A 24,375-nucleotide genomic window follows, 5' to 3' on the forward strand; every position below is an offset into this window, starting at 1 on the left:
GATGATCGAATCAAGCATGAAAGGACACGTGAGACAACATTCGATTAATCGCCTCTTCTGCTGACGACCCATCTGATTCGTTGTTGTTCCAGGTCATATAGTCAGGGATAACGAGGTGATGACCCATTAGCTTGTGAAAGGACAGTACCACTTGCTGGGTGACGCATGGTCGTTTCGCGGGATGGGCAAATAGTGTGATATTCGTGCAAAGGTCGTCAAATCATCGTGATATGCTACAAAAAGGATCGTACTTCACTCCCAAGCTTTCTTCGCTCTCTCTCGTTTCGCCTGCGGTCAGCTGTCAGTTGTGTCTGAAAGCGTCTCTGTCTCTCTCTCTCTCTCTCTGTTCTTCTCTCCTCCGAAAAGCCCTCGACTCACCCTCTTCTCTTCTCTAATCTTTACCTTCTCCTCCAACTTGCCACTCCTCTCCAACGCCTTTTCTTTACCCTCTTCCACTCTCCGCTTCTTCTTCTTCGATACGTTCCCAGCGTGTTTCTTGGAGGACGGTACGACCTGACCTTGAGGTGTGATCATGGTCGCTGGCAGACGCTTGTTCTTTGCCAATTTCGCAGGGAGGGTAGAGGAGGTAGCCGCAGCGACGGCAGGTGGGACAGTAGCATTGGGTTCATTCTGGAATCTGGAGGAGGACGATAATGATGAGGATGATCCCCCTACTTGCGTCGCTGGCATGGCCGACAGCTGTATGTATGAGTGTGTGCTATGGTTAACGTATGGCCGCCCAAAAATGCGTGATAGTGATTTTTGGCTTAATTTCCAAACCTCGGTAGTGTGTGCCTCACCGTGGAACGGAGAGGGTTTATCTAACCGGGGAGAGGGGGTCTAATAGGAGGGTATTTTCTAATGCTGCCACAGGGGCCTTTCAGCATTTCCTAATGGAATTTAGCCCCCCCCTCCTTCCTAATGCCGCCGGTTATTTGTGGTTGGAAATTGAAAGAATTTTTTGGGGGCGCGGGGGGTTTTAAGGGTTTATTAGATGCCACGTTTTTTGGGAAGAAGAGAAAAGAAAAAAAAGTTGGTGGAAGATCACACCTGGCTGGCTGCTTGCTGCTCAACGACTCTTTACATATCTATCTTTCCAAGTATCATCCCTCTCTTCCTCTTTCTCTCCTTGATTATCCTCACTCCATCCACTCTCGATCCCCCAAGTCATACCTACAATCCGACGCTAGATCATCGCTTAGGTACCGGACGACCCTCCTTATTTGGACGCGTCCCTAAGCTACATTTCCCCCGTGCTCCGTCGATCACTGGGTGATTCTCGCCGCCTTGTTGGGTTGATCTCTTCCCTGGAGTAGGAGCGTAAGTCACTGGAGTGATCATCAACCTTTCTCGTCACTCTCTACACACAAAACCCTGTTGTGTGAGTTGCTCCTTTGTCACTTGTCTCTTCCTTCCTTTGTCACTGGTGTCTTCCCTCCCTTATCAGAGAATATCTCGTCGTCGGCGCAAGTGGTGCCCCTTTGTTCCAACAGGGACTGATCATCGTGTGGTACGCCCATCGATGCGCACCCGGGAAGTCTATAAAGCCGAGCTGCTGTATCGTTCAGGGCCGGCCCAGAAGAGGTGACCGGTCTTGAGATCTTGACCACTTGTTTTCTACCCAGCTTTGTCGCTCCACCAATTCACGATCCGTGCTTCCTTGTCTTGGAGTTTCCTCTTGATTTCCTTAGCGCCAAGAGGATCGCAACCAAGTCCACTCATCCTTCCATTACATTCGATCTGCTCCCCCCTGTTGCATTCCAACCAGCTTGTACCTCATCTCTTCATCTGGCTGACCCTCCCCAACAGCCCACTATCCCACCATGTCCTCAACCCTCCGTCAACGAGGTGCTTCCCCTTCCCAGGGTCAGGTCGAAAAGGCTCGAATCCTCAAAGAGACTGAGGAGAAGGAGCTGTCTGAAGGCCAGAAATTCATCGTCCCCAACTTCACCGTCAAGCAATTGTTGGATGCCATCCCAGCCCACTGCTTCAAGCGATCTGCTATCAGATCCTCCTTGTACATTGTTCAGGACGCGATCGCGATCGCCGCCCTGGTCTATGGTGCCTACCACATTGACTCCTTCCTCGGACGATTCAACCTCTCCAACGTCGCCTTCCACGCCGCGCGTGCAGCATTGTACATTGCCTACACTGTCGTTACTGGATTTTTCGGAACCGGTATCTGGGTCATCGCTCACGAGTGTGGTCATCAAGGATTCTCCTCGTCTCGAAACATCAACTTTGTTGTCGGTTGGGTCCTTCACTCGGCTCTTTTGGTCCCTTTCCACTCGTGGAGAATCTCGGTGCGTCCTGTCCAGATCCACGGCGTTTCACTGCTCATCCTCTCCAGCATGCCCGTCACCATGCCGCTACTGGCCACATGACCCGAGATGAGGTCTTTGTTCCCAAGACCCGAAAGCAGCTCGGTCTCCCAGAGCTTGCCGAGGAAGGCGAGGTCCGGGGCCTGAGGTTAGTTGAATTTTCCGTTCTCCCCTGTACCTGTCTAACAGTCGCAGCGTTTCTGAATCCCGTCAAGCCGAGTTCCGGGAGGCTCTCGATGACTCTCCCCTCGTTCTGATCATCAAGATGATTCTCAGACAGACTCTCGGATGGCCATTGTACCTCTTCATGAATGCGACTGGACAGGAGCACTACCCCGCTGGAACCAACCGTGAGTTGTCCGCATCTTGCTGAGATTAAGCTCACTTTGCGCCGCAGACTTCACCCCATCTTCTATCATCTTCAAGCCCAGCCAATACTCTCAGGTCTTGATGTCTGATCTCGGTTGCATCCTTATGCTGGGTGCCCTTGGATACTGGGCGTTCCAGCGCAGTGTTCTGGAGGTCGTCGCCATTTACGGTATCCCTTACCTTTGGGTCAACAAGTAAGTTCTGATCCGTACACAGATGTTAGATTTTTGTCTCACAACCTTTACCCAGCTGGCTCGTTGCGATCACCTTCTTGCAGCACACAGATGCTCAACTACCCCATTACTCTCCCGAGAAATGGACTTTTGCCCGGGGAGCTCTTGCTACCATTGACCGGAACTTCTTCGGATTCGTCGGACCCTACATCCTCCATGGAATCGCGGAGACTCATGTCTGCCACCACATTTGCTCCAAAATTCCTCACTACAACGCCTGGGAGGCCACTCAGGCTTTGAAGGAGTTCCTTGGTGTTCACTACTACAAGTCAGAGGAGAACTTTTTGGTCTCATTCTGGAAAAGCTCAAGGGATTGCCAGGTGGGTAGCATTGCTAGACACCATTGATCGTTGTGGCTCACTTTTTCTTTGCTTAGTTCGTCGAAGACGAGGGAGATGTTCTTTTCTTCAAGAACGCTTCTGGTGTAGCTGCCCGTGTTGCCGTTGAGGAGGAGAACCAATTCTCCGACTCTGGTGTCGACATGGGAGAGACTAGATAAATTAGATTCACGGCCATGCGTTTACCATGACTGATAGACGGGGCCGCGCAAACGTCGGCGGAAGGAGTCTGAGCGACTGGAATGATTCTTGACTTTTCTCTCCTACCTACCGATCTTCCATTCCTTCCTTACTCATTGCGCAGGGTATGTCATATGCGACCCTGACCGTCCTCTCTTTTTATGTCATACCCATCCCGCTCGTTTTGCTTTTCTTTTTTTTCCGACATGACACTCTTTCCGTTCTCCCACTACCCGTAGAGATATGCATCGAGGTGCGAAAGAAAGCTCCGGGGGTCGGGGGGCTCAAGCTGTACCCCGGATCGCCTGAGGAGATTTCGGTTCTTTACTTGTGGCGCTGCGATGTCTGAAGCCCTTGACGAGTCTGAACTGGGACTCAACGATATGTAGAAGAAGAAGAAGAAGAAGAAGAAGAATGATTTCCTGCGACACAGTTGCCTTCCCATAGTCGCTGCGTGCTGGTAACGCCGCTGTGTGCTGCCAAGGCAAGGCATGCATGCATGCATGCATGCATCCATGCTCTTAATCTTCCGTTCTTACTCATGTACAACAAAAAAATATGTATCAATCCGATGAGCCCCCGCCTATCGTGAATGGAAGAGGTGGACTTTCTTTTCCAGGGATACAATATCGCAGACGAAATGAGGCTATCTGAGGGCCTGGCGAGAATCTGAGCTGAGATGCTTCGCGTCCATTAAGTTGATGATCTACAACCAGAGTGTAGGGATGTCTTTCGGTATCATGCCAGAAAGCTTTTTTGTGAATGTATAAATGATACAGGTCGTGTTTGGTATATCATGGCGATTGTACCGTCATTGAGTTCCCCTTACGCTTACGCGCGACCGGGCTCGCTCGGAAAGTCTATAGCTTGAGCAGACCCGAACGATATTGATCGGGCACTCGGAGCCGAGGTAGCTGCCGCTGACGGCAGCGCCCGTCATCGGATTCGTCGTCGGACCCGTCGTCGGAGGAGAAAGTTGGGATGAGGGCGTATCGCAGCTGCGATTGGTGTAGGATACAGGATGCGAAGGCAGGATGTATAGGGACACATTGTACGCTGACGACACAATGACAGACGTGGCGATCTATGTATCGTGAGACCCTTGAGCGCACTGAAGGTGGAGAGGTCAGCTCAGGTGAGTCCGGCCGGATGGCGTATTCCCTCGACGCTATTGCCTACTCACCAAAGTACATTGTCCTCCTGTGTTTGTCTTGACTGTACATTTGCACTTTGGCGCATCGCACACACATGGCTTTTCCTCCTGCCATGATAGTGGTGTATGGTAAGCGTAAGCGTAGACACGCTTGATAGCGTCTTCAGGGTGTGTCGGATGATTGTGGGGATGAGGGTGGAATTTATGTACCAGGTTTGGGTTCTGAGGCGCCGGATCTCGAGTACTGTGGAGACACATGGTGGGGGTGGGAGGTGTTTGAGGATTGGACAGTGGTGGAGAAGGTGTGGAAGAAGAGGAGAAAGAGGCAGACGGAGCGGAGGAAGTGGAAGACAACTGTACGGACGTCGTCTTGGGCAAATATGCTTGATTTCGACGTTTCTGACTGAGCAACCTCTCAGTCAGAGCTGTCGAAGAGCGGCGACGTCGGCGGCGATAGGTTGGAATATGAATCTTGCGATGTTCAGTTCAGCGCTGGCTCTCTAAGATGACCAACGGTAGATAGGATGGCGGTATGCGATTGCAAAGTATCCTAGAAAGAATATGATCCACCGATATGTATTTATAGAGAGAGGGTTGATCAAACGCCAACAGCTGGATCGGATTCCAGACTCTTTGGGCCGTATCAACCAGTTGGAGTCAAGATATCTCTGCTGCTCGTCCCCAAAACACGGAGGATCACAAAGGAGGTCAAGTGATGGTCGAGTTGAAGGAAAAGGGTCTGGACCCACGCGTCGGGTGATGACGGGGACGAGATCGTTTGATATCGAGGATGTCAAGAACTCGTAATAGTCCTTGCGAGACTGGTATCGATGTCGAGAGGTTCTGAGCAGCACCCCCCGACGGGATTGGATGAGATCGACCTCAGCGACTTGAGACGGCGAGCTGGCGGCGAAATCCAACTTTCCAGTCCGCACGGAGACTTTGCGGGTCTGGACCTTTGGCGAGAGATATCAAGTCGGTCGTAAGGTGGATCAAAAGGTTGGTCCTCGTCGACTATCGCTGTTTCAGCGAGTGTGATCTCGATAAGAGATTCGCTAGCTGTCCAATTGGATGTGAGATATCAATACGATGAGGAGGAGAAAGGGATGAGAGAGGACAGGATTGAGTCCCCAAGATGGTTGATCGTCGCTTTCTCTGGACCTCCTTTTTGATATACCCTGGCCTTGTAATGGAGGAACTTTGCTCGGCCTCGGCTTGGTATCGTCCTTTGGGATGTCGGCGATGCCGATGCTGGATCAAGATGCACGAGGGCTGACTGGGTGATGATATGAAATGGGATGTAAGTATGGTAGTTGACCAGTCGATGGTGTTGATGATGAAGAAGTCGGCGATGGACGAGGGTATTTTTGTGAGCCAGATGACCTATTTGTCCCCGAGGTTCCAGACCTCTTGCTTCTAAAAGTCTGTGATGGCTCAAAGAAGCACAGCCCAAAGGAACGGGGTGTGTATGTGTGTGTGTGTGTGTGTGTGTGTGTTTCTTCTCTCTTACTCCGATGAGCTAGAACCCGCTACACCTTCCTTTGACTATTCAAAGTAGTCCAGGTACACTGATGATGGCACTGTATGGTCGTTGTCAAGTAGCGATACAGCGATGGTCGTCCAGAGTTCATTTCACACCCACACTCTGCCTCTTGCCATCGATGATCTGAACCACGGGTGAGATGTTCGGCCGAGGTGGTAGTCAGTGATCGTTGCTCGTGATTGAGAATCGTGGTCGTGAGCCGTGGAGCTGATGATGGTGTATGTAGTCTTTGATTGGGTCGTGATGCCAAAATTCTGAGAGAGAGGTGAATTCAGACACACGCTTGGAGGACGTTTGGACGGTAGGTTGATTTCGAGGCGACTGGGATGGTGAGACAGTTGAATCCCCCGATATATCAAGGGCGGCCTCGTAGGGCCAGACTTAATTGACACTGAGCGCCTTTACCCCCTTTTCTCACAACCGCAGCAAGATAGGTCCAATGTTGAAGGAGTAGAGCACGAGGAATGTGAAATGAACCGGGGGTTCTGGAAGCTGACAATGATGTCGGGTTTAGTTTCGTGGCTGACCTAGACGATAAAGTCCACGGTCTGTCTCTCAACAGTTGTTCCTTGCTGACTGGCTGACTGGCTGACTACTTGTCCTTGTGCTTGTCCCGTCTGCTGACGAGGGTTTTGGGTACGTTTTGCGGCCTTTCCCAGGCCCCTCTGAAAAGATCGCTTAACCAGCGCAGCACAGCAAGATTGCGTCTTGGGGTCCTCGGAGTCCTGGGGTACCTGGCAGTCCGTGATGGAGAATTGTGTAAAACCCAAAAGGAGCGTGGGTGAGAAAGAGAGAGAGCGAGAGATAGTCGATCCGTGCGTCAAGCAGCTGCTGCAAGGTGTGAGAGCGTGTTTCCGTATCCTGTGATGTCGAACTGACGACGACAGAATCACTCTTGATCCTTGAGCCCAGCCAAAACATTTGCACCTCCACCCTTCTGTCGCCGACCGACGCCGACTTTATCCAGAGCTTCATTACATCGGGCCGTTCTCTCACGCCCTCCGTTCCCCCGCCTCCTTCCCTGCGTCTCGGCCACTTCTCCCAAACGAAACTACATGATGGGTATATTCCACTTCTCTTGCTCGCCCATAACCCTGTACCTTTCCCGTTGTTGAAACCTGGCCCGGCTGGACTTTTTCAAAGTCTGGCCCCCGAGACGCTCATTGAGCTTCTGGTGTGATTAGAGGTTTCCGAAAGAAATCAGAGACAAAGACTATCAAACGTCGGCGCAAGGCTGGACCGTCAGAAAGGTGAAAAAACTCCCCCTTTTGGTGAAAGCTTTCAGGAAAAACTAGTGTCCAGAACTTTTACCTGTCCTCCGCTCGTGATGCTCTCCCTTATTAACCTCCTAACGATCCCGCGACTCCACGGTTCAATAATGTCAGCGGCAAAAAGCTTGTGCATCTTTGGACCTGAAATGGTGGTTTTGAAAAGACCCTCTTTTCGCCCCGTGGATGCTGAGCACATCTGTCATACTGCCCGTCCTGGTCTATGCGCCAGCGTCTGCCTGGTAGATACCACATCTGACGATGATGATGACAATTGGCCCACGTAGTCAGCTGCTGCTGCCATTGCCACTAAGGGGTTTCCCCTTCTGAATCAATGGTCAGCCGCAAAGTCATTCCTCATTCTCCGCACGCCAAGACACCTGTTTCGTACGCCAGACACGTCAAGCCCACGCCGCCTAGAAGTACGGTAGTACCGTACTACGTCTAGGATGGCGCAAGAATCTGATACTTCAGTTCTCTACCCTTATAGGGTGAGGATGGAGGGGGCGGGGGCCGGGGGCCGGGAGCCGGGAGTATCCAAGGCGAGGGGGGAAGATCTCAAGCCCAAAAAGAGGGGGATCGAGAAGGTGTTTATGCGGGGAAATTAGGGTTCTGAGTGATATTGGGGTTACATGTCATATGTTTGGTGAGAAGGGTGTAATGGGCCGTGTATATGTTTGGCGTCGGCCATCATATCGAGGCATTAGCCCGTGAAGTGATGCGTCTGCAAACGACAGTGCATGCACTACTGTACTTCCACTTGCCATATCTTATGTCGGCCGAGGGGCCGTTGTCTATCTTTGCGTTAAGGTGCCAATGCAAGTGAACAACGAGCACTGGGCATCACCGACACACGTATGCCAGTATTTCCAATTGGACATTTTGAACAATTTTGGATGTTTAAACTCGGGCGAGACTGACATGATGAGGTGCTTCAGCTTCCAGATTGACTAGTATGCAGTCTACGCCACTGGAAAATCGCCTCTTGGACAGGTTCGGGCAAACCTTGGCAGGAACCGTATAGACCACGTCGTCGAGGTACAGTTTAGTGCAGCGTTGCACTAGGACCAGCAAAGTCGAAGGGGGTCCCTTGGGATTTGGCGGACGCCACGCTTCTCGCCCTTTCGCTCGTCGCTCGTCGTCGTACATGGATATGCAAGTGATCAGGGTCATACTATGGAGAAAAATATAATGGGCCAGTCTCGAAGAGGGTTGGATAAGTAATGGTAGAGTCCAAAAGGAGAAAAGAAAATCGGGAAAAGGAGAAAGATGAACAGCGAGATGTCTGGAAAGATGAATGGCCGAACAACGTATGCGAAAGACGTATGGATGAAAGGCTGAGAAAAGGCCCGATATATAACGACGCTGCGGGAGACGGAGACACAGCAACAAAAGTAGTCCATCAGACGAGAGAGAGAGAGAGAGAGAGAGAAGCGATTCGGACCAAACGATGTGCAGAGAAGAACGATCTTCCAGCGTAAGATGAGGAAATGCCGGATCATGACGAGCACCATCTATACCATCTATGCCTTGATGCCTACGGGAGAAGACTCGACTTGACTAGTCGCGATGACACTAGCGAATGAGACGCTAGGTCTTTTGGTAGGGGAAGTAGTAGACGTAGCGGCAGCGGTCGCCGATGCCGATGCTTTGGGAGTCGAATCTTCAGATTCGGTCCTCTCAGCTTCTTTTAAAGCTGAAGGAAGATCCTCTCGGGAGATGATGACCGCTCCCGTCTCGGGATCCTCCTCCATTGTCACGTTCTATCATCGAACATGAGCTATGATGCCTTTTTTTTTTTTCTGCCTTGACACAATGCCCGACACTTACCACCTCTTCAGGAGCCTGCTTTTCCTTCTCGATTCTCGGAGGCGCAGGCATGCTCAAGACTTGAGCTGCCGTCTTGCTCCAATTCCCAGTATCTACTGCAGGACTGTTGTTCGCCCCTGTGTGAGGTGTAGACTTGGATCCAGAGACACTGCCAGTCTGATTCGTCGATCCTGCACCGCCGCCTAGAGCCGGAAACTCGTCCGCTTGAGGTACACGTTGATGGTGGTTGGCAGCGGAACCAACGGGCATCTTTCTATCTCCTGAGGTACTTCGTCCTGGTCCGCCTGCCCCAGCCCCAACCGCAGCTGCGCCGCCGAGAGGAGCACGCCCGCCATTACGTCGAGGATGACCGTTCCCATGGAAGGAGACGTTTGAAGGGGCTGGAGAGTGTGATCGAGAATTAAAGCCCGAGACGGATACGTGAACTCGTTGAACGCCGGGTTGAGATGCCGATCTGATGATGGAAGGCATGGGTGAACCTACAGGTTTGGCAGGGAGCGAAGGATTCTTTTCGATTATACTTGTTTCATTGTTGGACAAGTCGGGTGTCGTGAGACTGCTAGTGAGATTGGAAGTGATGGTGGTAGTCTGAGTGACTGGACCGTCCGCACTGACTGACTGAATGGACGAGCTTTCTCCAGTAATAGCGGGAGGCGCAGGGCCGTTGGGTACTGATTGTCCATTTTCAGCTACTTGAGCCAGACTAGCAGGAAGAGATTGTCGATGAGCGGGATGAGGAGAGACTTGCTGATGCATGGGATGGATCTGCTGTTGATGCATGAAGTTGAGTTGCTGTTGTTGCCGAAGAGCTGGGTCGAAAGGAGCGCTAAAGCTCATCGTACCTCCACTTCGCATACCTCGCTGTCGACTCAGGGGTGGAAGAGGAGGAATGATACCTCGAATGACGTCCGGATGGCGGCCTGGGCGAGAGCGCATGTCAGCCAGTCGGAAGAAAGAAAGAAAATAGAGTGCATGGCTCGCATCACTCACAATCATTGCCCTGCTCGTCGAGGTGTGGAAATTTGCACAATTCACCGTTCCTGCATTTACCTTGTGCGAAGAAGGCGCAAGGCGGAGGATTTCCATCTTTCCAAGTGCCCATGTTAGGTGCCGGTCCACTGTTGGGTCCAGCTCCAGGACCACGGAACGGTCTCGGTCCACCCGAGAATGAAGGTTTCTTTCCATGTCCTCCGAAAGCTTTGCCTGCGAACTGAGGTTGACCGAAACTCTGTCGTCTGCCTGGTCCAGCGGCATAGTTTCCATTAGGAATTTGGAAAGGTTGACCGTAAGCCCCGGGAGCAAAGTTTGAAGATGGAGGAGGAGATCCAGCTGCAAAGAATTGATCGGCTGGCGGGATGGAAGGGAGAGAACCAGATAACATGGAAGGTGACAGAGGCGATAGAGACATGCCATATGGATGGGGTTGTTGGGGAGATGTCATTCCGCCAGGAATGAAGATCGGAGCACCGTTAGGGTGAGGCGGTTGAAGGTGGAGTTGAATGGGTTGGTGATTGGACGCATCGGGGTTGACGGGAGAACTAGAAGATGGAGATTCTTCCTGGGCAGCAGCGACTCGTGAAGCGTTTTGACCCTCTGTCTGCTCAACAGAGGGAGGTGACGATGTAGAATTGGAAGCTTCGCCATCCGTGGCGGCGTTGCCAGCCGGTGTGGCGGAATCCAAAGTCTCAGATTCTTCCTCGTTGTTAACGATTGAAGAAGGTTGAGCTTGGGATAAAGGGTCGTGAGGTTGCATGTTTCCGGCTTGGAATCGGTGTTGGTGCTGCTGTTGCTGTTGTTGTTGGTATTCGGGAGCGTATCCATAAGCTTGTTGCATTCCACCGTAACCTTCGAAGCCGTTCATGGTCTGCATTTGATGCTGAGGGAAAAATGGCATAGGTCTCGAGCCGAGTCCACTGGGACCTCCAAGACCAGCTGTAGGTCCAGAAGAAGGATGGAAGAAGACACAAGCACTTCCATACTTGCAATTTGGGAAATTTCGACAGGGAATCGTCTTGGCCACATCGGCAGGAGGCAAGTGTCCGACCCCATTGGCATTCCCATTCGCATTCGCAGATCCATTACCGACTGGACTACCTCCGTTGGCTGCATGGGGATGATGCGGATGATGTCCATGTGGACTGGCACCGGGACCAGCACCAGCACCGCCGCCGCCAACACCTCCTCCAGGTGATCTCTTGAAACCATCTTGAGGAGGATAGTATCCATAATAGTCAGGCCCAGCACCCATTTGAGGTTGACCATATGCACCCGCTGCTCCGGACCCAGCAGGACCACCGAGATGTCCACCACCATTCATCCCTGGCATACCGTACATTCCTCCGATGATCATGCCAGGGTATAAGATACTCATCATGTAGCCGTCGTTGGTGACTCCTGGTGGGGGGACAATGGCGCCGGCACTCAAAAGCTCCCTGACTACATCCGGGTGATTGTTTCGAACGGCGAGGACGATGGGCGTACATCCAGTGGTGACGTCCAAGGTCTCCAGCGGTTCCAAAGATTGGGATAAGAGAGATCGAACAAGATCCAATTGACCAGTCGCACAGGCTTGGTGGAGGTCCGAGGGAGATCCAGTCGAGCCAGTCGACAAGGAACCGTTATTTTGACCATCTGCCTCGGGAGTCTCAAGAGACAAGCCAGCAACTGAAGTCTCTACAGCATTGACATCTGTTCCGTTCGTCTCCGTGGCGATACCGTCCGGTGATACAACTCCATTCTGCGCATGCTCTCGCAGCTCTCCAGCAGCAACAGCAGCCACATTCAAATCGGATCCTTGATCAAGATGACCATTCGGTAATTTCGCCTTGACAATTGGCTCGTCGGCTCGAGGCGTAGAATCGGAAATGGACATGATTGCAGGGACTTGGCGAGGTAAGGAGGTCGAGCCTATAGAGTCGGAGCTCGGACGGAACAGAAGTCTGTATCCGAGTTGTCTCCGAGAGCACTGCTGCCGCTCTTGAAATGATCCCACTACCTAGTCCAAAATCAATATCGATCCACCCTCGTCGAAAAAATGTGTGAAACCGAAATTTGGAAAGAGCCGAAACGAACGATCTGATGGTTTGTACCGTACCTAGGAGGGAAAGAGATTGAGAGGGAAGCGGTAGAAGGAAGACAACAGTGGAGCCCAAATACTAGAAGATGATTCGCTTCGAAAGTCGGCTTAGTAGATAGAGCACACCAAATTCAACAACGACCTTGAAAAGGCGTCCTGTCTCTTTCGCTGGGCTGGAATGGGGAAATGCCTGAAAAAAAGTTTCGACCCGTCAAAGAGAAAAAAAAATGAGGGTGTCATTCTTGGGATCTAGTCACGTAAGCGGGTACTCTCGATGGCTAATGTGAGCTTCATTGGGACAGGTCTCTTTGCATCACGTTACAAGCATCACACACTATGCTGATGAAGAATGGAGGAAGGGACACTGTGGCTCTACTCAGGTCAGGCTGCTGAGCATCCTTTAGCCGAAAAAAATTCCGAAAGAGAAAGAACAGACGACTTCGTTATATCTCCTCCACTCATGCCTCCCTTCGCGCGCGCGCGTCCAACCTACTGCTTCTTAGCATTGGCAGCCATCATGTTGAGGGCTAAGTAGAGCGAATCAGCCTTACATTCAGAAACCCCCAAGGCGACTCCCACACTCACCAGATCCAGCTTTGAACCATCCCCATTGGCCTTCGTTGATAGAGCTAGTCACCTTGATCTTCTCCTTTCCACCATCCTTGTGGGTGATTTCAACATCGAGATCCTGTCCAGGTTTGAAGCTGTTCAATCCGAGGATGGAGATCTTGTCAGTTCCAGAGATTTTGTCATAGTCCGCAGGGTTCTTGAACCAGAGAGGAAGCATGCCTTGCTTTTTCAAGTTGGTCTCGTGGATTCGGGCAAACGATCGGCAAATGACAGCTCGACCCCCAAGGAATCGAGGTTCAAGTGCGGCGTGCTCTCGAGAAGATCCTTCACCGTAGTTTTCGTCTCCGACGACAACCCATGGGATGCCCGCATCTCGGTAAGAGGCGGCGACGGTAGGGACGGGGCCGAAAGATCCATCCTGTTGGTTCAAGACGTTGTTGGCCTCGCCGTTATCAGCATTGATAGCTCCAATCAACATGTTCTCTGCCACCCCGTCAGCCCATTGCCATCTACATGTGTCCATCCTTTGACTCACGCGAAATGTTCTCCAAGTGACCTCGGTACTTAAGCCATGGTCCCCCAGCAGAGATATGGTCGGTAGTGCACTTGCCCTTGGCCTTGATAAGAACAGGGGCTTCAATGATGTCTTTTCCGTCCCAAGGCTTGAAGGGCTTGAGAAGTTGCAATCGGTCAGAGGAAGGTGAGACAGCGACGTTGACTGAAGCGCCATCCTTGGGAGGAGCCTGGAAAGTGTTTTGACCTGGGTCGTATCCCTTGGCGGGGAGCTCGTAGCCCTTGGGCTCCGAGAATTTGAACTCTTTGCCATCGGATCCCTTGAGTGAATCGGTGAGAGGGTTGAAGCTCAAGTCTCCAGCAAAGACCATGGCAGTAACGAGATCAGGGGAAGTGACGAAGGCATGAGTGGCAGGGTTTGCGTCGTTTCGCCCGGTGAAGTTTCGGTTGTAGGATGTGACGATAGAGTTGGCTTCGCCCTTCTTGACGTCTTTTCGGTCCCACTGTCCGATACAAGGTCCACAAGCGTTGGCCAAGACGACACCTCCGATTTTCTCGAATGACTCGATGAATCCATCTCGCTCGATCGTGGCTCGGACTTGCTCAGATCCAGGGGTAATGGTGAACTGAGACTTTGCCTTGAGACCGTGCGAAGCAGCCTCGTTGGCAATGTGGGCGGATCGGCTCATGTCTTCGTAGGACGAGTTGGTGCAGGACCCAATGAGACCGACTTTAAGCTCGGATGGCCACGAGTTCTTCTTGACTTCCGAGGCGAATTTGGAGATGGGAGTGGCGAGATCAGGAGTGAAAGGTCCGTTAATGTGGGGTTCGAGGGTGCTCAGGTCCTATGGGCAATGAGTGTCATGTCGCAGATCGATGCTCACAATTTCAATCCTCTGGTCATACTCGCAATCCTTATCGGGTTGCAAGTTGTGTTGGAAGTCTTCGGCATATCGAGCAATGGCACTTCGGTTGGTGGCCTCGAGGTAGCTGCTCATTCGCTTGTTGAAGGGGAAGAGTGAGGTGGTGGCACCGATTTCGGCTCCCATGTTACAGATGGTGGCCATACCGGTACAAGAGAGAGACTCGACACCAGGTCCGTGGTATTCGATGATGGCACCGGTTCCTCCCTTGACAGTGAGAATTCCGGCGACCTTGAGAATGACGTCTGTTTAGGTGGGGGTTTGTCAGCCGCCCTTCGTGCGCTCTGGCAGTCTCACTGACCTTTGGGAGTTGTCCATCCGCCCATTTTTCCGTCAAGGTACACACCGATGACCTTGGGTGCTTTAAGTTCCCAAGGAATGTTGGCCATGACATCGACTGCATCGGCACCACCAACACCACAAGCGACCATTCCGAGACCACCAGCGTTGGGTGTGTGAGAATCAGTTCCAATCATCATAAGACCGGGGACAGCATAGTTCTCGAGAATAATCTGGTGGCTAGGGGCGTGGTCAGTCGATGGGAAGGTGGATTTCGCATGGGCCACTCACATGATACCACTTCCTGGTTTCCAGAAACCGATTCCGTATTTCGCACAGGCAGTAGCCAAGAAGTCATAGACCTCCTTGTTGATGTCGATAGCCCTAGCGAGATCCTTCTCACCTCCAACTTGAGCTTGGATCAAGTGATCACAGTGCACAGACGTGGGGACGGCAGTTTGAGGAAGTCCAGCGGACATGAACTGGAGAATAGCCATCTGGATACAAAGTGAGCGGGTCGTCGATGCACGAGAGCGGTAGCATGTCTCACCTGGGCAGTCGCATCTTGGCATGCTACGCGCTGGATAGTCAGAATGTCAGTACACGCCCAGCTGCAGCCAGACTTGGGCTAGACTCACGTCCGGCCTGAGTTTGAGGTACGAGACACCTCGCTCGATCTCCTGCTCGTGGGGGTTGTCCAAATGACCGTAGACGATTTTCTCAGCATAAGTCAGAGGTCGGTTGAGTCTGTCAAGATGTTGAGAATTAGCTCTGAGTCCTGTGCACGCCTTGTTCCCGCCAAATCACTCGATCTCGCCATGGGAAAAAGGCGAACTGTGTATTTCTCACCTTGACCGGACGACGTTGAGGTTGTCTTCCATCTTTTGGTAATTTATGTACTTTCCCTTTTCAAGGTTGCTCATGGCAACTTTTTGACTTCCAATCTTTGAAGCGGCCGTCGCCAGTCCCCTCTTGTTCAGAGAGACATGTCGAGGCATACCTCGAAGAGAGGAAGCAGCAATCAGTCGAGCCGACGTCATGGTGAAATAATGGTGGTGTCCAGCTCAGAGGTATCGATGGTAAACGTCAATGCCGAGTCCCTTTAAACTTCTAGACCCCTGCAGTCTAGGTATTGCTTGATGGAAGTGTGAATGAACAGCGATGCGTTAGATGTATATTACCAACGACAGGCAGTCAAGAGGGAGGATGGCGAGTAGTTTTGAAAGATGCTCTCTCTATTTTCAATACCATCAGCCAATGGGAGAGACTGCATTAGGGCCGCGTTTTGCCGAAAATACACTGTGTTATAACCGAGAGTGATAAGCAGCGAGTGACGTGGCATATGGTCGTTGTCGGGATTATTCGACCGATGAACCATGACTGTGGCAACACGACCGTGGCAAACTCGTGGCAAGTGGGATCCATATGCCTCCTGCCCAGGGGTGTTGCAGGTACTCAGACGGCCGAACGTTAGACGTCAAGTGCGTGTATCACATCCAATAGGTACTCCAATGACGATGAGATCTACATATTTGGTGCGCACTGTTTTCAATTCGGCATTCATTCGAGTACTATACATATACTGCTTGACTCTCGAGGGAGAAAACGCACCAGAGCATGACAGTCGGTCACCTCAGGTCCACTGTGCAAGCGAGCGAAAATCATAGCCCATCACAACCTCCATCCAAACAAGGGTCGGCGTAAAAGCCGAAGCAGGACAAGCCATTGGGGTTGTTGAATCCGATGATGTTATCTGTTAGGTGAAGGAAGAGGCAAGCAAGATCAGTTCGCCATCGCTATCGCCGTCGTGATGATGCCACACAACACCCACTGATGTTTATGCCTGTCGATCCATAATTGCCTGCGTCATTCTTACAAGTGGCGTAGAAGGAGTCGCCAGAGTATTCAAAGTCATTACAAGATCCTCCGAAACCGCCACTGAGAGGAGCTGGTCATCAACCAGATCACAGTACAGGGTATAGCCCGGGTGCGGGAACTCACTTGTATTGGCCCACCAGCTGACCGTTGTGATTGCCTAGACACTGATCCAAACTGATGGAATACTGTTTGCCCTCACATTGGGCGATCAGGGTGCCATCTCCATCACCGCCGCCCCAACTGGAACAAGATTGAGCGAAACCTCCATCTGCAGAGACGAGGGCGGAACCGATGAGAGCAGTAAGGAGGACAGATTGTGTGAACCTCAGCATGTTGTAGTTATTCTTGAGAGAAAGATTGCGATGGAATGCGTGAAGACAGGTAAAGACGTAGAGTATCAAAGAGATGATGAATGGCCGCGTCGATGAGATATATATATATTCTTTCTGTAGAACCGAGCCAGTAACTCATGGGGGTAGAACTCCGCAGATGGTCGCTGACGCTCTGCATATCCGAAGTCTTCAGCTCCACAAACATGTCACGGTACCCGAACCAGGTCAGGCCGACAACATGATGAATTCAAGTGGAAATCCCGCCCCAAAGGTCATCCGTCGCAAGCAGCCCCACGCCAAATACATACTGTATCGTAATTTTCCGGTATCGGACTCGTGGTAACCGTATGGCCGGGCCGCCCGAAAAATGGTGCATCACTGGCATGATGATTTCTCGAATGTGCGGCTCTCGTTTATCGTCTACACCGATCAGGTAGATCTGGAGTCCTGCAGGTACATTGTAACGTGGAACGAAGGTGCGACTCTTTCCGTTTCACGGATACGTCGTTCAATTCTCATGAGTTTACGAACCCCGATGACCGAGTTCTCAGAATGGTACCCTCAGCGACAGCCACCGGCGGGCCGACTGTTCGGCCATAACTTGCTTTCTATCGATCATCGATCGAGATCTTCAGGGATTCCCGTCAGACCTTGATACTGCCAATTTGGACGCAGAAAAAAAAGGAGAATGTGGGCTTGAGGGAAGATCGCCGGGAACCCCGGCGCACATGATACGATACCGCAGCTCCCGGGCTCCACGCCCCGTCTGCTTTTACTTGTGGCATTTTAGCTCGACTGTGACAACTTGCCACGACCTTCTGTTGTCCTATCGCCGTTGTCTCCGGGAATGCCAAATCCGAAGTGCGACTGACCACCGTCTCGTGTGGAGCGAACAATCAATGAATCATCCGCTAAGAGCGGGGATCCGAAACGAGACTGACGGCAAAGCCACCTACCTGCCTGAGAAAGCCAACTGCTCGAGTCCATATTTTCGTATGCGCTATGATGAGAGGAGGTCGGACCATCCAGATACCGCGACATGCTCACTTCGTCGGACAGTTCCGGGAGGCATGCAGCGATTACAGCCAGCAGGTCACGATATACAGACATACATCTACACTATTGGGTGGACGTCATCTATGAGGCCGATTTGGCGAATCTGCTGTGCTCTCTCAACCTATAGCAAAGTCAGGACGATCAGCGTCGTCTTCCTGAGTGATCGATGATCCATCTCGGAGCTCACCTCTGCCCGTATCTTTCGAAGAGGAATGGGATACCGCCCAAAAGCGCCGCTATACAACCCAAGAGGGTGCATGCCCACTGGATTCCGAGGTTGTGGAACATTGGCCTGGTCACGAGGGGTATGGCAGCGCCGAAAAGGGAACGCTGAAATGTATTGGCGGCGATTGCAGAGACGGCATTCTGATGATGACAAATTCAGCTCATGTGTAGACCTCACAATGGAATCTTCTGTTCATCGACTTACCTTGGTGTACCCGTCAATGAGGTAATTGATCCCAGACTGAAGATACATCAACATAGAGGTCCTGAAATGAAGGCTGCACGACTCACTTGGAAGATGAGCAGAAAACTCATACCGACCACTGTGAGTCCAATCAGACTGGGGAAAAAATTGATCCTAGGATAACTCGTCCAGCCCATGATGAAGAAGCCGATGGGAAAGCAGACACTTCCAATCATCATGGGTGGTAAACGTTTCTCTGGAGGTGCTTTACCACCGTGAGTGTCCATATACCTCGCAAAGATGATTTTGGCGTAGCCCATATTGATAGCCGCTGCCAGGATTGTCCCGACCAAAGTAGCGAGATTTGGTAATGCTGCAGGTACTGGATCCCACCCTCTGTTCTCTTCAAAAATGATGGGAATCGCGGCAAATAGGCCATACAGGATACCATAAGAGAAGCCGTTGTACCTAAAAGAGTCATGATCAGTCTTTGATCGGAAAGGAGGGGGTAATATGACTCACGTAGTGACCAAGAGGACCATCGGCTCCTTGGCTAACATTTGGAGGGGCAAAGAGAGTGTTTTGTGGACAAAAGTCGAAAGAGAGTGATCAACCTCCTCTGCTTTCGCATGGAGTGCCCATCTGCCAGTTTCGAGTCGAAGTCGCTTGGCTTTGTTGGACAGAAGAATGGCGGATGATGTTTCTGGAAGGAACAAGACGTCCAAGCAGACGACAGTCATGGTCAGGATGACACAGAGATATTCTGTCCATCTCCAGGTGAGATAGGATTCTGAGATGGCTGCCCCTATGACGGGTGCTAGAGTCGGTCCGCCTACGATACAAAGCGAGTAGATGACAATTGCGCTACCTCTATCCCGTTGGCTCCTGCGCACGACAATCAGGCCTTCGTCTTGCCGGAGATGAGATGTTGCCTTCGTGACACTCACCAAAAGTCTGCCAGTGCTCCTCCAACGATGGTGACGGGTGAACTTGACATGACGCCTCCAAAGAATCGAGTGATGAAGATTGTTTGCAAATTCGAAGCCGTGGCAGTTGCGGCGCTAAAACAAGCAAAGATGAACATGGGTAGGATGATGGTGGGCCTTCGTCCGAACAGTTCAGAAGAGGGACCGAAGATAATTGGACCAATGGCGAATCCCAAGAGGTACAACGAGAGACCCAGCAAGGCGACCTCATCTCCGATGTGGAACTGTCTGGCGATATAAGGTGAAGAGGCGGAAAAGATGGAAGATGCGAAAGTCGCGCACATGGTGTTGACACCTAACAGCAAAGTAGTTCGAATCTTCTTTCCCTTTGGCCAATTCATAGGATTGCTCGTGTCTTCTGGTGAATCCCATCCGACAACATCGTTCTCCCATTCTCTGGTCTTAGGATCTGAGGATGACATCGAATTGGATTCTTTGCGACGCTTCAGGCCCTGCTTCTCGTTGTTCGGATTCTTAGAAGGACCATCAGACCGCAACTGAGAGTCTTCGCCTCTCTCTACGTCTCTGGTGTCTGCATTCGGCGGTGTTGGATCTTCGGCGTCTGCACCGTGGTGCAGAGTGGTTGATGACGATGTCGCATCGCGGCTGGCCATCGTGAGGGTGTTTGAGGTGTGAATCTCAGTGATGGCTGCGATGCCAGCCGGGACCAGTGATTCAAAAGCTAGCTATCGAGTCGTTGGTCGTCAGTCTAATCGATACAGTCACGATCACGAGAGAGAGAGACTTCTTTATATATGTAGGTGTTGGCTGGCTCTGACTCCCTCGGCCGATCGTCGGAATCATTTGATGCTTTGTCAGATGCCGAATGTGCCGGGCGAAGAGCGAGAGAGGGGGAGCGGGTGCCTTGCGTCATGTGGGATTTGGGCGTGAGAATGGCGTGGGATCTGCGTGAGATGGGTAGGTGAAATGCGGGTCTGATTGAGACTTTCCTCAATCAATTGCTTCAGATCGGCCAGGCGAACGGCAAAAGAGGATGTTTCCAAGTGAGCGGAGGTGGGTGCATCTGGGTCGTTGGATAGAGGTATACACCATCTCGCACACTGCCCGAAGAAGTCTATTTTTGAGACGCTTGAATCTGTGCTGAGTCAGGATTTACCAAATAAGGAGCGTCACCTCCTATGAGACTGAACGGTGTCGTGACCGGCGTAGTCATCGCGAAAGGAGGGTCCCTCCGGTTTGGACGTGGGCAGCTTGAGCCATGTTGATCCCGTGATCTCACAGACCGGTATCGAGAGCGCTGTGTTTCCACCTCTCAATCATGGACGTTGGTCCCTTATCCTGCATCGGGAGCAACGAGGGGCTGCAGGAACTTTGGGCGTTGTGCCACGTTGAAGACTCAAGACTTGTCGAAGATGACTGGTCGCTCACCTTACCTTGACACTGCGTGTGTGTATGGTGCACATACACACACAACGTCTTGCAACCCAGAGGATCATGCCCTCAAGCATTTTCACCACCTGAGCAGAGCTTACTTACTCACTCCGCTGATATATGGGATCATTTGGCCCTCATGCTGGGGACGTAATCCACCCCATCTCAGATGTGACCAGATCATGACTGGCGTTTCGCTATTACCCGACCATCCCACGCCTGGAGGAGACACTCTACCCCCGCCAAGCGCACTCGGGAGAACGCGGACCATGATTCCACACGGAAGCGAGGAACTTCTACGATAGCTTCACGCTTCGTACCTCGACCTTAACACGAGGCTGAAAGGTACTATTCCCGCCCTTAAACACCACACCACACAAGCGAATATCGCTGGGGGAGGTCCCATTTGGATCATCGGCCGTATACTGACACAGACCCGTGCCTATCGGGATGAAACGGCATAGTGCGCGATGAAAGCTGGTGGCTCAAGGTAACGATGGGCTTGTTCGACACTTTACCACCACGGCTAGGTCGTCCTCCACCTGCTTCACTCCCTCTTCTAACCACCCTTGCATCATTCGTCGTCTCTCTCTCTCTCTCACATCGCTCAATGGTGCACTCTGGTTTCGTGTTGTGTCTCAAGAGCTCTGGTTCGACATAATCATTGGGCATCAAGCATAGACTTGCTACCTTGGGTCTCCTCCTTCTGCACCCCTTCGTATAACGTCCAGGATTCACACCTAGTCTACTCAGTCGTCTTCAGCGATCGGGGCCAGTCCATTATCTTGGTCTTGGTCTTCTCTCTGCCTGCTCTTACGATCCGGTTGCTTTGCTCTTCTCAACGCCTCGTCTCCGTTTCCAGTCTCGTCAGTTTCACCTCTTCTCATTGTATTCTTCGATATTCCGAATCACCTGCTGTATTTCTGGGCCATATACGCTAAGCGTATCCAACTGCTCGCCTGTCATAAAGGATCGAAACCACTATTGCTATCGTCCCTGCCTGGGTCTTGTCCCAACGGGTGAGTCAATGTGTACCTTAGCCCCGGTTTCTCCTACTCCAACCCCCTCCCTTTAACATCATAATCCTGTCAGATGCTCATCACTCAGCTACTCATCCCCAAAAGTTTCTGTAGGAGTTTCGGGAAATCTCGTACATCATCATCACTCCAAACCTCTCACACACACTCTCTCTCTCTCCTTGACTCCCCTTTTCTCATTTGCTACTTGTCAACGCGTTCGCCATGCTGATTCCATCTTCCAGTCTCCCCATCCCATGTCATCTTGTGTGAACTCAGCCTCACCTCCACCTCCCAATCTCACCTCGGCCATCCAGACAACGCACTTGTTATATACAACGTCACCTTCCCCTTCGTACCTCCCCCTCGAGGATATCATCGACTATTCGTCCTTTCCATGTGAGTGTCAGAGGTATGATCATGTGGCGATGTGGCACCGAGACAACAACGAGGGGCCACCATCACCTTTCCTGAGTTGTTGCTCTTCTCTGCACACTTGCCTCACCGTTCCGTAGCCCGTCCTCGTTTGCTGACGCTAGCTCTCACCTTCCTCCAGTCCTCGACAACGTGCAGGACGAACTCAGCATGGATCACTTATTCAGTCAGGTACCTCAACAAGGGGAGAATCGGTCGTCTCACAATCTTCCTCCACCACCACATGAGCCCATCACCTCGACCCGGAATTCTCAAGTACCGTATCAGGGCGGACAGTCACCAACAGAGTCAAAAGCGGACGATCAGGATGTCCCCATGGGAGTGGTAGAAGGTGGGTCAGAACGGGGATCATTATCAGGCTCGACTCCTTATCAACACCTCTCGTCAGCACGTGAACAGACTTATCCGTCTGCCCTACCCATCCCTATCGGCGGCAACCTACCACTGCCACCTCCCCCATCAGTTCCATACGACCTTGGTCCCTACGCCAACATGTACGGATACACGCCAATGGTCGTCTCAGAGACTAGTCATCCTCAGCCAATGATGTTCCATCCGTACAGATGTGAGCTGAGCCTTCTGTTATACCCGGAGAATAAGCAGCTCACCTTGTCTCCACAGTCGATGGCTACCGCTCGCCGCCTCGTTGGGCAAACTCACCGGAGCACCACTCCCCTCAATCCATCTCACCACCTGGATCATCTCATTCGCCCATGAACCATCCGGCGTTGTCGCAGTCCGGTTCACCCATCCAAGCAGGTTCACCACCACTTGTCTCTCCAACGTCCGGGCTCGGCTCCATGTCAGATGTATCTCCAGGATCAGCCGTCTGGGCATACAATCTCCCTCAAGCCGCTGGATCCGTAGGATCTCTAGGCGGCTACGTTAATACTCCCCTGACGAGCATCTCGGCACTTCCCAACATGCCTTCCGGCAGTCCTCCCGGCTCAACAACAGGAAGCATCACCAGAATGTTTGCTGGAATGCCATATTATTCTGCCGCTACAGGCGCCACACCTCCCAAATCTGCGCTCCTGTTATCTGGTGCACATCCTGCTCGTCCAAAGGTACACAAGAAGAGCGGATCTACCAGTCGGAGAGACAAAGAGTTTTCCAAAAGTGTCAGCAAGCCAGAGATCGATAGCGATGTTGGGGGAGACGAAGTCGAGCAAGATGATCAGATCCCTCCAATTGGAAAGAGCATCTTCACACCGTACGTTCTTCCCTGTCTTCCACCCGTCCGTGGCGCCTGACTTCATCCGCAGAGAGGACCTGCGAAGTCCCAACCTCACTGAAGAGGTACGAAAAGCGAGAATCAAGAGCGAGCAGGTGAGCTCGTCCGTGGTGCGCATCCACCTCGCTTTCCCACATCGTTATCTGAGCCGCTGGACACATACACACGAACACACATTCTCTCTTTTTGGTTAGCGATGAATTTGGTCAGAAGAGCTAACGAATGGTACACAGAGACGTCGGGATGAGCTCCGTGATGGATTTACGAGGTTGAGAGAGGCTCTACCCGCAAGCAATCAAAGACCTTCAAAGAGTAGTATCCTGGATCGAGGTGAGTATAGCGAACGAAACGAGCCAATGGGATGCCATTGATGCTTTTGTGGACCGCCTCAGCCGTGGCACACATCCAACAGGTTGAGTCTGCCAATCATTACCTCATGAATCAGCTCGACGAAGCCACCAAGGACACGAAAAAGCTGCAAGAGTGAGTTAGATTGTGGAGTGTGGCACCTCCGATCGAGCTCACGGGTCCCTTGTAGATCCAATGCAGAGCTTGTTCGAGCTCTGGCTGCCAGTACTCAAACGCGGGCGCCGTCCAGTCCTGGTTCCTCCGCCCCCAGATGAGATGACGAAAGAGCGGATGAGGGTGAGTGAATAGATATTGCTCGCGAACGCTTAATCCTAGCTTAATCGAGTCGTAATCCAGGCTACAGCAACAGACCTCGAATTCGTCATATCACAACCCCCCCGCCTCATCGCATGTGCATTCATCTTTCTTTCTACGAATCAATGGCATTTACACCGAAGCCCTGTACTTATCGATTCTCGATCTTATACAACCGCTTGACGATCTCTTGACGACCTCTTGACGACCGCTTGACGACATCATGAACTGTACGACTCCCGCGACGCCTAATGACTGTCCACGATCTTCTGAAAACTAAGCATTTGCATGGGCACGATGATGGATGCAACAACGATAACTGAACACGTCCGACACTCTTACGAAAAGCCTTCATACTTCCAAAGATAGCGAGAGCCC

General features: G+C 51.8%; 9 protein-coding genes across 9 annotated transcripts; 4 read left to right on the plus strand and 5 right to left on the minus strand.

Moving 5' to 3' along the window:
* Window positions 1–152: 152 nt before the first annotated feature.
* BD324DRAFT_258163 (hypothetical protein) lies at window positions 153–790 on the minus strand. The gene is made up of 2 exons (XM_022012302.1): window positions 379–790; window positions 153–311 (listed from the first exon to the last, which is right to left on the minus strand). Exons 1-2 carry the CDS (start codon window positions 688–690, stop codon window positions 234–236), a joined length of 390 nt encoding a protein of 129 aa, XP_021873896.1. The 5' UTR covers window positions 691–790; the 3' UTR covers window positions 153–233.
* Window positions 791–1,823: 1,033 nt separating this feature from the next.
* On the plus strand, window positions 1,824–3,422 carry BD324DRAFT_575659 (putative delta-12 fatty acid desaturase; the record flags this gene model as incomplete). Its single annotated transcript, XM_022013138.1, has 6 exons — window positions 1,824–2,303; window positions 2,351–2,469; window positions 2,517–2,671; window positions 2,719–2,884; window positions 2,940–3,243; window positions 3,300–3,422. 6 exons carry the CDS (start codon window positions 1,824–1,826, stop codon window positions 3,420–3,422), a joined length of 1,347 nt encoding a protein of 448 aa, XP_021873897.1.
* A 5,331-nt stretch (window positions 3,423–8,753) lies between these two features.
* Window positions 8,754–12,263, minus strand: BD324DRAFT_258741 (hypothetical protein). The gene is made up of 3 exons (XM_022012304.1): window positions 10,226–12,263; window positions 9,239–10,155; window positions 8,754–9,168 (listed from the first exon to the last, which is right to left on the minus strand). The coding sequence occupies exons 1-3, from the start codon at window positions 12,105–12,107 to the stop codon at window positions 8,929–8,931; spliced, it is 3,039 nt and encodes a 1,012-aa protein (XP_021873898.1). The 5' UTR covers window positions 12,108–12,263; the 3' UTR covers window positions 8,754–8,928.
* Window positions 12,264–12,600: 337 nt separating this feature from the next.
* On the minus strand, window positions 12,601–15,860 carry BD324DRAFT_616322 (aconitase family-domain-containing protein). The gene is made up of 9 exons (XM_022014820.1): window positions 15,446–15,860; window positions 15,235–15,343; window positions 15,147–15,176; window positions 14,888–15,093; window positions 14,619–14,836; window positions 14,279–14,562; window positions 13,417–14,239; window positions 12,897–13,364; window positions 12,601–12,838 (listed from the first exon to the last, which is right to left on the minus strand). Exons 1-9 carry the CDS (start codon window positions 15,634–15,636, stop codon window positions 12,801–12,803), a joined length of 2,367 nt encoding a protein of 788 aa, XP_021873899.1. The 5' UTR covers window positions 15,637–15,860; the 3' UTR covers window positions 12,601–12,800.
* A 278-nt stretch (window positions 15,861–16,138) lies between these two features.
* Window positions 16,139–17,131, minus strand: BD324DRAFT_616324 (hypothetical protein). Its single transcript, XM_022014821.1, has 3 exons — window positions 16,598–17,131; window positions 16,428–16,534; window positions 16,139–16,349 (listed from the first exon to the last, which is right to left on the minus strand). The coding sequence occupies exons 1-3, from the start codon at window positions 16,804–16,806 to the stop codon at window positions 16,258–16,260; spliced, it is 408 nt and encodes a 135-aa protein (XP_021873900.1). The 5' UTR covers window positions 16,807–17,131; the 3' UTR covers window positions 16,139–16,257.
* Window positions 17,132–17,379: 248 nt separating this feature from the next.
* On the plus strand, window positions 17,380–18,231 carry BD324DRAFT_259195 (hypothetical protein). The gene has a single exon (XM_022012305.1). It carries the CDS (start codon window positions 17,535–17,537, stop codon window positions 18,030–18,032), a length of 498 nt encoding a protein of 165 aa, XP_021873901.1. The 5' UTR covers window positions 17,380–17,534; the 3' UTR covers window positions 18,033–18,231.
* BD324DRAFT_576222 (major facilitator superfamily domain-containing protein) lies at window positions 18,046–19,679 on the minus strand (the record flags this gene model as incomplete). Its single annotated transcript, XM_022013180.1, has 5 exons — window positions 18,046–18,228; window positions 18,293–18,328; window positions 18,379–18,739; window positions 18,794–19,156; window positions 19,219–19,679. 5 exons carry the CDS (start codon window positions 19,677–19,679, stop codon window positions 18,046–18,048), a joined length of 1,404 nt encoding a protein of 467 aa, XP_021873902.1.
* Window positions 19,680–20,061: 382 nt separating this feature from the next.
* On the plus strand, window positions 20,062–21,007 carry BD324DRAFT_259372 (hypothetical protein). The gene is made up of 2 exons (XM_022012306.1): window positions 20,062–20,261; window positions 20,500–21,007. Exons 1-2 carry the CDS (start codon window positions 20,252–20,254, stop codon window positions 20,952–20,954), a joined length of 465 nt encoding a protein of 154 aa, XP_021873903.1. The 5' UTR covers window positions 20,062–20,251; the 3' UTR covers window positions 20,955–21,007.
* Window positions 21,008–21,676: 669 nt separating this feature from the next.
* BD324DRAFT_259470 (hypothetical protein) lies at window positions 21,677–24,053 on the plus strand. Its single transcript, XM_022012307.1, has 8 exons — window positions 21,677–22,064; window positions 22,222–22,431; window positions 22,489–22,665; window positions 22,722–23,313; window positions 23,366–23,429; window positions 23,568–23,664; window positions 23,727–23,817; window positions 23,873–24,053. The coding sequence occupies exons 1-8, from the start codon at window positions 21,923–21,925 to the stop codon at window positions 23,955–23,957; spliced, it is 1,458 nt and encodes a 485-aa protein (XP_021873904.1). The 5' UTR covers window positions 21,677–21,922; the 3' UTR covers window positions 23,958–24,053.
* Window positions 24,054–24,375: the final 322 nt, after the last annotated feature.

Source organism: Kockovaella imperatae (assembly GCF_002102565.1).
Source record: "Kockovaella imperatae strain NRRL Y-17943 chromosome Unknown BD324scaffold_2, whole genome shotgun sequence".
Taxonomy (NCBI): Eukaryota; Fungi; Basidiomycota; class Tremellomycetes; order Tremellales; family Cuniculitremaceae; genus Kockovaella; species Kockovaella imperatae.

What these genes read in the sequence shown, in the direction of transcription:
- BD324DRAFT_258163 (XM_022012302.1), bottom strand. Translation starts at nt 690, where the DNA reads ATGCCAGCGACGCAAGTAGGGGGATCATCCTCATCATTATCGTCCTCC. An exon ending in AGATTAGAGAAGAGAAGAGG is followed by an intron (nt 312 to 378) that starts GTGAGTCGAGGG and finishes AGACGCTTTCAG; the next exon opens with ACACAACTGACAGCTGACCG.
- BD324DRAFT_259470 (XM_022012307.1), top strand. Translation starts at nt 21,923, where the DNA reads ATGTCATCTTGTGTGAACTCAGCCTCACCTCCACCTCCCAATCTCACC. An exon ending in CGACTATTCGTCCTTTCCAT is followed by an intron (nt 22,065 to 22,221) that starts GTGAGTGTCAGA and finishes ACCTTCCTCCAG; the next exon opens with TCCTCGACAACGTGCAGGAC. An exon ending in GATGTTCCATCCGTACAGAT is followed by an intron (nt 22,666 to 22,721) that starts GTGAGCTGAGCC and finishes TTGTCTCCACAG; the next exon opens with TCGATGGCTACCGCTCGCCG.
- BD324DRAFT_259195 (XM_022012305.1), top strand. Translation starts at nt 17,535, where the DNA reads ATGATACGATACCGCAGCTCCCGGGCTCCACGCCCCGTCTGCTTTTAC.
- BD324DRAFT_258741 (XM_022012304.1), bottom strand. Translation starts at nt 12,107, where the DNA reads ATGTCCATTTCCGATTCTACGCCTCGAGCCGACGAGCCAATTGTCAAG. An exon ending in CGACGAGCAGGGCAATGATT is followed by an intron (nt 10,156 to 10,225) that starts GTGAGTGATGCG and finishes GCTCTCGCCCAG; the next exon opens with GCCGCCATCCGGACGTCATT. An exon ending in AAAAGCAGGCTCCTGAAGAG is followed by an intron (nt 9,169 to 9,238) that starts GTGGTAAGTGTC and finishes GTTCGATGATAG; the next exon opens with AACGTGACAATGGAGGAGGA.
- BD324DRAFT_616324 (XM_022014821.1), bottom strand. Translation starts at nt 16,806, where the DNA reads ATGCTGAGGTTCACACAATCTGTCCTCCTTACTGCTCTCATCGGTTCC. An exon ending in CAGCTGGTGGGCCAATACAA is followed by an intron (nt 16,535 to 16,597) that starts GTGAGTTCCCGC and finishes AGCTCCTCTCAG; the next exon opens with TGGCGGTTTCGGAGGATCTT. An exon ending in ATCGACAGGCATAAACATCA is followed by an intron (nt 16,350 to 16,427) that starts GTGGGTGTTGTG and finishes TTCACCTAACAG; the next exon opens with ATAACATCATCGGATTCAAC.
- BD324DRAFT_616322 (XM_022014820.1), bottom strand. Translation starts at nt 15,636, where the DNA reads ATGACGTCGGCTCGACTGATTGCTGCTTCCTCTCTTCGAGGTATGCCT. An exon ending in CTCAACGTCGTCCGGTCAAG is followed by an intron (nt 15,344 to 15,445) that starts GTGAGAAATACA and finishes ACATCTTGACAG; the next exon opens with ACTCAACCGACCTCTGACTT. An exon ending in TCACTTGGAGAACATTTCGC is followed by an intron (nt 13,365 to 13,416) that starts GTGAGTCAAAGG and finishes ACGGGGTGGCAG; the next exon opens with AGAACATGTTGATTGGAGCT.